The 10,069-nt window shown below is 54.9% G+C and overlaps 1 protein-coding gene across 1 annotated transcript in view; it reads left to right on the top strand.

Annotated features, from left to right (window-relative positions):
• The window catches only part of UBE4A (ubiquitination factor E4A), a 15,126-nt gene extending 5,394 nt beyond the window's left edge, over window positions 1-9,732 (top strand). The window contains exons 4-17 of the mRNA XM_009323560.1: window positions 70-272; window positions 503-694; window positions 1,612-1,945; window positions 2,209-2,335; window positions 3,430-3,737; window positions 4,618-4,750; window positions 5,840-6,027; window positions 6,451-6,551; window positions 6,673-6,786; window positions 7,670-7,844; window positions 7,989-8,169; window positions 8,608-8,755; window positions 9,017-9,174; window positions 9,372-9,732. Coding sequence (XP_009321835.1) covers window positions 70-272; window positions 503-694; window positions 1,612-1,945; window positions 2,209-2,335; window positions 3,430-3,737; window positions 4,618-4,750; window positions 5,840-6,027; window positions 6,451-6,551; window positions 6,673-6,786; window positions 7,670-7,844; window positions 7,989-8,169; window positions 8,608-8,755; window positions 9,017-9,174; window positions 9,372-9,510 — 2,501 coding nt within the window. The 3' untranslated portion in view covers window positions 9,511-9,732. The remainder of the gene's footprint in view (window positions 1-69; window positions 273-502; window positions 695-1,611; window positions 1,946-2,208; window positions 2,336-3,429; window positions 3,738-4,617; window positions 4,751-5,839; window positions 6,028-6,450; window positions 6,552-6,672; window positions 6,787-7,669; window positions 7,845-7,988; window positions 8,170-8,607; window positions 8,756-9,016; window positions 9,175-9,371) is intronic.
• Window positions 9,733-10,069: the final 337 nt, after the last annotated feature.

The following is a 10,069-nucleotide window of genomic DNA, read 5'->3' as shown; positions in this document are numbered from 1 at the left end:
GGCGTGTATGCACGCGCTGAGGTTCGGCCGCTTGGAGTGTCGTGGTAACAGCCGCGCTTCCCTCGCTAGACTTTGAAGACACGACCGAGTTTCTCGAGGAGGTCATAGAAGCCTTAACGGTGGATGAGGAGGTGCGGACCTTCGGGGAGGTCATGGTTCCCGTGTTTGATATCGTGCTGGGCAGAATCAAGGACCTGGACCTCTGCCAGATCCTGCTGTACACGTACCTCGATGTGCTCCTCTACTTCACAAAGCAGAAGGACGTAGCAAAGGTGGGTGCCTCGGCCTGACCGAGAGCTCCTCGCAGGCTCTGCTCGCAGGAGGGGCACGTTCATAGGACCTGATCTGTCGAGGTCAAACCGACGGTACAGTGTAACAACAGCCTGCGTGTGCGCTCTTGCCCCTCTCCTCCTTTCTGATAGCCTGCCCCAAACCCATCAGTTTGTGGGGGTTTTTACTGGGATTTTATGTGACCGTCGGCACGTCCTGCTGTGTTCCCTAGGTTTTCGCAGGCTATATCCAGCCCAAGGATCCCAGCAACGGACAGATGTACCAGAAGACTTTGCTAGGCGCCATTTTAAACATCTCCTGCTTGTTGAAGACCCCCGGCGTAGTGGAGAACCACAGCTATTTTCTGAACCCATCCCGGTCCAGCCCGCAAGAGATCAAAGTGCAGGAATCCAACATCCATCAGGTGGGCTGAAGCGTGACGGTACTGCTTCCCCGTGTGTTTTAGTGGCCTCTCGTTGCCTGAGGGTTAAAGACCTGATATCAGGGCTTTAGTTCCACCGCTGGCCCTTTAATCGTCTGGCCTGCGCGTAAGCAAGTCCCAAAACTGCCTTGGATCCCCAGCTGTAACATGCGAGCGGTTTCGCCCGCTTCCTCTGGTTGTTGTAACCCAAGTCTTCGTGTCGAGCAAGTCGTGTTTTATCAAAGCAACTGTCTGACCTCTGGGAAAAGGGTAGGGTGGTACTCGTGGAACGGATACCAGCACCGTAACTTGAGGTGCTACGTGAAGGCAATCCACCTTAGGTGCCGTGCTCACCGGGAAATAGCTTTCAGTACCCATCCTGTAATCAAAATGCTAACTGACCCCCCTAACAGAGGAAGCGACAGGCAAGGTTCTCTCTCGTTACGAAAGTAAATAGCTTCCTCAGAGGAACAGTGCTGGGAACGTTTCGGTAGGTAAGGAGCGAAGCGTTGGAAGGCAGGAGATAAATACAGGAGTACGCTCGGGGGCAGAAGTGGTCACAGAGAGGGGCTTTCCCAGTCACGCGTTCTTTCGGCGTCATTGTTGCTGCCAAAAAACGTGTAAAGAACTTTGGTTTTGCTCCCCGCGGAAACACCTTGCTCTCAGCTACGCTTTTGAGGATGTCCCTAATTGGGGGACAATTGTCTTTGCTCCGGCCTCAGGATTTGACCCGCTCGTAACGCGTGTGCCTGACGGGTGATTAATAGAGGCGTCCTGGCCGTGATTTACTTGAAAGCCCTGCCCTCGAAGAGCAGGATGCGGTCTGGAGCCGGGCAAGCTCTGAGAGCGTTAGTGACGGGAGAGGCCAAAGAGCGATCCCGTCAATGGCTCCTTCAACCGCGTTCTCTTCCCCGTAACAGTTCACAGCCCAGTTCCACGAGAAGATCTACCAGGTGCTGAAGAACCTGTTGCAGTTGTCTCCAGAGACGAAGCACAGGATTCTCTCCTGGCTGGGAAACTGCCTCCACGCGAACGCGGGCCGCACCAAAATTTGGGCTAACCAGATGCCGGAGATCTTCTTCCAGATGTATGCCTCGGATGCCTTCTTCCTCAACCTGGGAGCTGCCCTCCTGAAGCTGTGCCAGCCCTTCTGCAAACCCAAATCTCCGAGGCTGCTAACCTTCAACCCTACTTACTGTGCCCTGAAGGAGCTGAACGAAGAGGAGAGGAGGAGTAAGAATGTACATATGAAAGGTATGCCCAAACCTCGGGGGAGCAGGGGAACGAGAAAGGGGATCTCCTCAGGTCCTTACCTCTGCCAGTAGTGCCCTCCCAATGTGTGCCAGTAAAAGGGAGAGTGGAATGAGTCGAGAGGAGCAAGGGAAGAGCTGAATACAAATAAAACGCTGCCTAGCATCACCAGCAGTCGTTTTGCGTCTTCAGCGGGGGCCCTCTCGAGCCCTCTCCTCACCAACGCTGTTGGGTAGGGCTCGATGCGGAGACGCTTTTCGTTCCAGGTTTGGAAAAAGAAACGTGCTTGATACCTGCTCTGAGCGAGCAAGAGCCGGAGTTTGCGAACAGCTACAATCTGGTGACGGAAAACCTGGTCCTCACCCAGTACACCCTTCACTTGGGATTTCACAGGTAACCGCTCTGTCGCTGCACCAGTCTGTCCTTAAGGCCTTCGCCCCTCCGACGGTGGTCAGCGCGCTACTGAAGCACCCAGCGCTCGAGAGGATTTTTAAATCGTATCCAATGCTCGTAAGCAATGCGAATGCCCAAGCCGTAGGTACCGGCGAGCTCCCGGTGCTGTTCTGCACCTGTGTAGGGCCATGTAAATTTTTAGTAAACGCTCAGAATACAGAGAGCGTGCCAGTTGCGCTGCCGAGTACCTTTCACGGTGCGTTTTGGCTGACGTTGGAGCCTCAGGCTGACTGATTTTGGAAAGAAACTTTGTCCGCTGGTGCTCACAGTCAACGCTAACAGTCTTAGGGGCTCCGCGTTATTTATAGAAACGTAAAGGCCAAGTGCTGGGTGTCCCGGGTCGTGTGGTTCGCCCCCTCCTCGGGGAAAGGAGCCGCTGGCATCTCGCTTCTCTACTAGAAAGCGTCTCGGCGGCAGAGCCACCTGCCTGCTGCGAGCTCTCCGAACTGCCCCCGTAAACGGATTTAACGCGAAGCAGAAATGCAAGGTAGCTGTCCCGTTTCCAGGAAGGGATTTTCGGGACACCAGAACGCAGTATTTTTCTCGGCCTCTCTCTGCAAATCGTTGCCTGGATACTGTGAGGTCACCGCTGATCCAAGCACCGTCCCCTTCTGGTTTATTCTCTAAATATAGAAATAGACGAAAAAGTTACGCAAGTGGCTTGTTGCTGGGAAACTGAAAGTGTCACCTCGCAGGTGTCTCTCGGGCTTGCCGGATTCCTGACCTTGGTAACCTAAGGGGGGTCGCAGCTGCGCCGGCTCGTTGCCCACGCCTCCGCAGGCGGCTTCGCAGCGGTCGTCGGTTTACCAGGCCGCTCTGCAGGCCGCTGCGGTTCCTCGGTAAGGTCTGGTATCCTCCCAAGCCCTGGCTTGCATTTCTCCAAAGGCTTCCCGTCGCTGGCCCCCCCAGACAGGTTACCCACAGGAAATGCTTTAAGCGGGACAAAAGCATGCGCTAGCTTACGTGCTGTTTAGGCACTTGGTGCTGAACCTGTATACGTCTCATCTCTTCTCCTTGCCGTGTTTTCCGGGTAGGTTGCACGACCAAATGGTAAAGATAAACCAAAGCCTTCACCGCCTGCAAGTAGCGTGGCGAGAAGCTCAGCAGAGCTCCAGCCCCGCTGCCGACAGCCTCAGGGAGCAGTTCGAGCGCCTGATGACCATCTATCTCTCCACCAAGACGGCGATGACGGAGCCGCAGATGCTGCAGAACTGCCTGAATCTGCAGGTGTCCATGGCGGTTCTGCTGGTGCTGCTGGCCATGGGAAACCACGGGACGGAGCCGCTAGAGCTGACCTTCCCGCTGCCAGAGGTGGAAAACAGCGCGTTGGCCTATGTGCCAGGTGAAGCCGCTTGTCCTGCCGGCGGCCTGTCCGTGTGCCTACCGCAATTAACCGTCCCAAGTCTAGAGCTATTCACGTAACGCTGCCTTTAGAGTAGTTGCACGTACGCGCCCCGATTCCTTAAGGTGTTCACAGCACCTGGGTTCCCTCCTCACTGAGGTGCTTAAAGGACATTCTGCCTTTGAAAAGAAGGGTTCCAGAGCGTGTACGGAAGTGTAGGGAGGGCCAGCCACAACTTCAAAAACGTCAGCAGTCGGGTCAGAAGCTCCAAAGAAAGCTGGGACCTCCGAGTTCACCTTACAATCCTGGTACCTTCTAGCTGAGCGCTGGGAGAGCTGTCCAAGGAAGCACTTCTCTGTCCAGGGCAGGACAGAGTGCTACAACTGACGGCACCTTTCTTTGCGCAGGATATTCCCTCTGAAGAGGGTCACTTGAAGATTTGGGGCTCTTTGAGGGGGCATACTTAGGGTATTGATGCTGCTGACCTTCTAAAGATCCCACTCACGGCCAAGTTGCAAAGTTGTGCCAAATAACCTGTTGATTTACTATTCTCCCTATGCGCAAAATCCTCCTCGTGGTTTCTGTCGTCTAGAGATTCCCTTCCCTCGAGCTGTTCTGTGTAACGGTGCGTACAATCAGCAGATGGCTGCTGGGTTTCACCCTGTAAGTGACCTGACTTCTGAGAGAGGTGAAGCGAATCCTGTGTGTTGCAAATTTCATCAGGCCGGGCATCCTCCACGACCGTGGTGTTCTGATACAGCTAGTTAGCTCCTGAAACTTCAGTCAGAATCGGGGCGATGAGGGGAGAGCGCGCGGGAGGCTAGAAAAGGGCAAAATGAGCTGCCCGAGGAGAAACTCATTGTGCAATCTCTGTTCGCAGAATTCTTTGCCGATAATTTGGGCGACTTCTTCATTTTCCTGCGGCGTTTCGCTGACGACATCTTGGAGACTTCTGCTGATTCTCTGGAGCACATCCTTCACTTTGTCACTGTTTTCATGGGCGACGTGGAGAGGTACGTACAGCCCCGGGTGCGAGCCCTGGGTGCTTATCTGCAGAGCACCCGGAGGGGAACGAGCAAGTGGAAATTGTCAGAGGTGCTTTGAGGTTTGGTTTAGACGTCCCTGAGTGGGTTGATCTCATCGGAGAAGCTAAACTCTGCCCGCAGGAGGGACAGTGAAGGAGGCCCTGCCTGAAGGAGGCGGGCTTCACGCGAGGTGCAGATGGGATTCGGTGTGTAAATACTTGTTTGGTCACATTACGCAGGAGCCTCGTCAGCTAGAGCCATTTTGGTACTTGTTAAAGGAAGCTATCGGGATTGATCTGTTTGGGCTATCTCTATGAAGTCTACTATGGTAACTGAGCACTAAACAAAATTGAGGAGTATTACTGATCTTCCTGATGATAAGACATCGCTGCACGCGCTACACTTCTGCTATTCATTTGTTGATACCTGCGCGTGTAAATACAGCGAACGGAGGGCAGCGGCAGGAGCAGATGGAGATTTCGCTTGGCAGGCAGCTCTCGCTGTTCCCGCTGGCCCTGGGCTGGCCCCGGGAGATGGAGGCTGTAGTTCTTCCTGGCAGTAGCCTACGGCGTGACCTCAGGCAGGTGGTTTGGCTTCTGCCCCGCACGTGCAGCAGAGGAGAGTTATGCCCTCACCTCGGCGATCTGCCGTGTACTGGGCAGCGGGCTGAGCAGGCGAAGCGCTTGGGACTTGCCGAATAAATAGGAGGCAAGTCACTGGGCAGTGAGGAAACAGCCGGGACAAGTCAGGTTTGCTCGGGAGCTACAGCTGACAAGCAGGCACGGGCTGCGAGCCGTGTGCGCTGCTGGGGAGGGAGGGAAGCAACAGCTTTGCTGTTCCCACACCCTCTCGCCTCTCTGCCTGGGATTCAACTGCAGGTATCGAGCCGCGTGCCTTCGCCCCGTGGCTCCGGTGTTGAGAGGGAGCCACTGGACGCCGGTGTTAGTTTTACAGATGGTCTGCAACAACGGGGCACTCCTGGACGGATGGGCGCAGCTCCTGGAGTGTTTCCTGAACGGCTCCCCACACCCTGGCCCTCATACCATCCTGGATTTGCTTTGTTGTTTTCTCTTGCAGGATGAAAAATCCTCATCTGCGAGCCAAGCTGGCAGAAGTGTTGGAAGCTGTGATGCCTCACTTAGATCAGGCCCAGAACCCGCTCGTCTCGAGCGTGTTTCATCGCAAGCGAGTGTTCTGCTCTTACCAAAATGCTGCCCATCTTGCCGAGGCGCTTATCAAAGTCTTTGTGGATATCGAGTTTACCGGTAAGCACGACAGGGGAAGAGTTGTCTTCCTTCTGTAACATCTACAGGGGGAATGTCTCCAGGGCTTGAAGTATGTCAGTGAAAACGAATCTATTTGCGCTTTGTTGAGCTGCTCGGCTGTGTTAGGCAGGCGGTATTCCCAGCAAAGCGTCGGTCTTTCCAAACGTCTGGCTTGCGCAAAACTGCATATCTAGAAAGGATAACCTCCGGAGCTCAAGCTTTTTGGCTCGGCGATGCTTATAGCCGGTCCTCACCGTCCTCTTCTAATGTGGGATCGGTTGTACTGCTCTGAAATCAGTGACAGATTTCACTGACCTGTACGGGAGCGGGGTCTTTATTTCAAACAAACGGTGAAGAGGCATTAGCAGCCCCGTCCCGTGCCCACTGCCCACTTGCAATGCCCTTGCTTTTGCTCGTGTCTAGGTGACCCGCACCAGTTCGAACAGAAGTTTAACTACCGCCGTCCCATGTATCCCATCCTGAGGTACATGTGGGGCACAGACTCGTACCGGCAGAGCATAAAGGTGAGGCAAGAGGCGCATGTATAAGCGTGTGTGTGTGTGCAGCTCGGTACGGAGCGCGCCGACCTGTGTCCTGCCGTTGGGACCGTGCCACAGCGTCCACCGTTCTTTTCGTTCCTTGCAGGCTCTGGCTGATTACGCCTCAGAGAACCTGGAGGCAATGAACCCCCCTCTCTTCTTGCGCTTCCTTAATTTGCTCATGAACGATGCCATTTTCCTGTTGGATGAAGCCATACAGGTAAGGGCTGAGCACGCGTGCTGTCGGCATCACGTAAGTAGTGGTTCTCACTTCCCCTGAAGATGGCCGGGTGCAGTGCGGACCTTCTGTCCCTCAAACAGTATCAGCTTGCTCTGGTCCCGCCTGATGAATCTGTGCAGTAGATACTTGCAGGAAACGATTCCAGGCTGGTGTGGCCAGTGCCCTGGGAGAAGGGGCGAAGGCAGAAGGACGGTGGTGGGCTCTGGGGCGCTGCATGCGGGGCACTCTCTTCCCTCCCTTCGGTCTCGGGAGGCAGGCCAGAACAAAGAGGAGCAAAAGGGCTTTTTTTCAGATCCAGCATGAAGCATGCTGGGGGAGTTGTGAGGAAATCTGCCTGTTGCTAATCGCAGCCAGGTTTTAAACAACTGCTGTGGTTTTTGATCATCAAACGCCCTTGGCCTTTCCGCCGGTGCTTTATCCTAACAAAGGCCTTCTGTCTCCAGGCAGTTCTCCTTTGGGTTTACAAGGCGAGTGCCGGGTGAACTCATGTGTCTGGTGCGTGGTGACTGTCTCTCTGCGCCTTTCGGAGCTGCCTGTTGCTGCTAGAAAGGGCTCTTTTGGGGAGCTTTTATCTGCCATAGAACTGATTGTCGGGAGGCCGGCAGATAAGATGGGTGATGTGGATATTTCCCATCTGGTTGTGAACATTTATGGACTTCCTACGGTTTGCCGTCCAAACCAATGTTCCGTGTTTTCTGAAACGTGCGTGGTTGGGAGAGGCCTTTCCAAGCACCCTGTCGTACCTCTCGCGTCCCAACTTGGCCTCTGTCAGCCCGGAGCAGTGCAGAACAGGTCTGGCTTAGCCATCATTGCCCGTTTACCTGCCTGTTCTCCCATACGCTTCCCTGCCGTGTCTTTGCAGTACCTCAGCAAGATCAAAGTTCAGCAGATCGAGAAGGACCGTGGCGAATGGGACAGCCTGTCCCAGGAGGCTCGCCGCGAGAAGGAGTCGAGCCTGCAGATGTTTGGTCAGCTGGCGCGCTTCCACAACATCATGTCCAACGAAACCATTGGCACTCTGGCCTTCCTGACCTCAGGTAGGGAGAGCAACCCCCCTCCTGCCTGCCGGGACCTGGAGAGGGGCCCTGCCTGGGAGCGGGCGGGCGGGAGCTTGGTTTCAGGGTGGTCAGAGCGGGACGGGACTGCTGTGAAGCTCAGGGAACTGTTGGTTTCTGTTCCAGAAATTAAGTCCCTGTTCGTGCATCCTTTCCTTGCTGAGCGCATCATCTCCATGCTCAACTACTTTCTGCAACACCTGGTTGGGCCTAAAATGGGAGCTTTGAAAGTCAAGGATTTCAGCGAGTTCGACTTCAAGCCGCAGCAGCTCGTGTCTGACATCTGTACCATCTACCTAAACCTTGGGTAGGTGACAAGGGAGAGCTGGCGTGTGGGGTGGCGGGAGCCATCCCGGGGACATCCTGGCTAGCAGAGCCCCGTGGCCCGCTGCGTCGCAGGGCGGGAGCATCCCCTTTGGGAACGGCACTAACAGAATTGCTCTGTGTGCTTACCACGGGCCTTAACGGGCCTTTCAGAAGTGCGCTGTGCTCTTTTAATTTAAATTGCCCGGGGAAGTCAGCTGCAACCCAGCTAGCAGGGATGGAAGTTAGGCACCATCACGGTTACGCTGATACCTTGGGTCACTCTGGAGAGGACCTGGGAGAAACGCTTCGTTACGGTCAAGCTTTCCTCTAGCTTTTGAGTTCTTTGCTATGGTAATGCAGCTGTTGCGGGGACTGTGTTTCGCAGCCTGTGATAAATGTGGATTCTTAAACCTTTGCCCTCTTTTAACCTGTGGTCCAGGGATGAAGAAAACTTCTGTGCCACGGTGCCCAAGGACGGCCGCTCCTATTCGCCAACGCTCTTTGCCCAGACCGTTCGGGTTCTGAAGAAAATCAACAAGCCCGGCAACATGATAGTGTCTTTCAGTAACCTGGCTGAGAGGATCAAGGTGAGAACCGGAGTGAATTTAAGCTCACAAAAAAAAAAAGCGGAGCTGGTTCCCGGCGTCCTTTTTCCATCTGTGTATGGCTGCGTCTTTGCTGGGTAGCTGGATTTCCGGGAGCGGGGCTTCCTCTGAGGCTTAGGCGGGGCAGCTGGGAGGGCTCCCTGCCAGCACGGACCTGTAAATGCTTTAGCCACGGGTTGGGAGCAAACCTGGTTTTTAAAGCACTGGGGGACCGAGTCCCTAAAAGCGGCGCGTGCCCGCCAGTCTCTTGCAGACCGCCAGCAGCAGGAGGAGGAGACGTACGCGGACGCCTGCGATGAATTCCTGGATCCGATCATGAGCACTCTGATGTCGGACCCTGTGATACTGCCCTCCTCCCGTGTCACCGTGGACCGGTCGACTATAGCCCGGCACCTCCTCAGGTACGCAGCGCGGGCCTCGTACTTCGATGCTTTTTGGGGATCTGTTTCACTTACCCAACGATACCCGGCCTCAGTGCACCTGCTTCGCTTAACAACAGAAAGCTCTTGCCGCTATTCCTGGCCCATCTTCCTCTTTTTTTTTTTCCCTCCTAGCGCTGCAATTGTCTGATTAATTTCCTCAACGCTTTGTGTTTCAGCGACCAGACGGATCCTTTCAATCGGAGCCCCCTCACTATGGACCAGATCAGACCAAACACAGAGCTGAAAGAGAAGATCCAGCGGTGGCTTGCGGAGAGGAAAAAGCAGAAGGAGGAGCTGGAGGACACGCTGAACTGAAAGCCAGGATCTCATCCCTAGACCTACAATCACTGGCGAGATAAATGCCTTGCAGGGGTAGCGGCTGGAGCTCCAGAGCGCCTGCACAGCTCGCCACCTTAATCAAGACCGCATTTAGTGCATAGCCGCCACCTCCGGAGTCTCTCCTAGGACCTTCCCTTTCATCCCTCGTTCTGTCTTTTCCTTTCAAGACTTACTCTTTACTATTCAGACTTTCCACTGCACTACAGCTTTGAGCCTCTGCCGGGGGGGGAAGACCGCAGCCTCTTTTGCGTGGCCTGGTGCCCCGGCCCTCTGTTACTTGTTCTTCGTCTTGGCCATCTTGTTTTCCAGCGACACCAAACACCCCCCTCCGCTCTGTTGCTGTGTTCAGACCCTGTAACCACATGGTCAACGCGAAAGCGATGCCTCCGCATCCACAGCCGCTCCCGGGGTCAGAGGGGGGGCCGGGCTGGAGGGGGCCGGTTATGCTACGTGTACATGCCGGTTGTGTAGGAGGGTTTCTTTTCCAAATGATCTTTGGGAACGGCGGGGCGTTGGAAATTAAATATAGAGATGA

The sequence above is a fragment of the Pygoscelis adeliae genome, unplaced genomic scaffold, assembly GCF_000699105.1.
Source record: "Pygoscelis adeliae isolate BGI_AS28 unplaced genomic scaffold, ASM69910v1 Scaffold275, whole genome shotgun sequence".
In the NCBI taxonomy this organism is placed as follows: Eukaryota; Metazoa; Chordata; class Aves; order Sphenisciformes; family Spheniscidae; genus Pygoscelis; species Pygoscelis adeliae.
The sequence above is the reverse complement of the archived record's forward strand: the minus strand, read 5'-3'. Positions and strand labels throughout refer to the sequence as shown.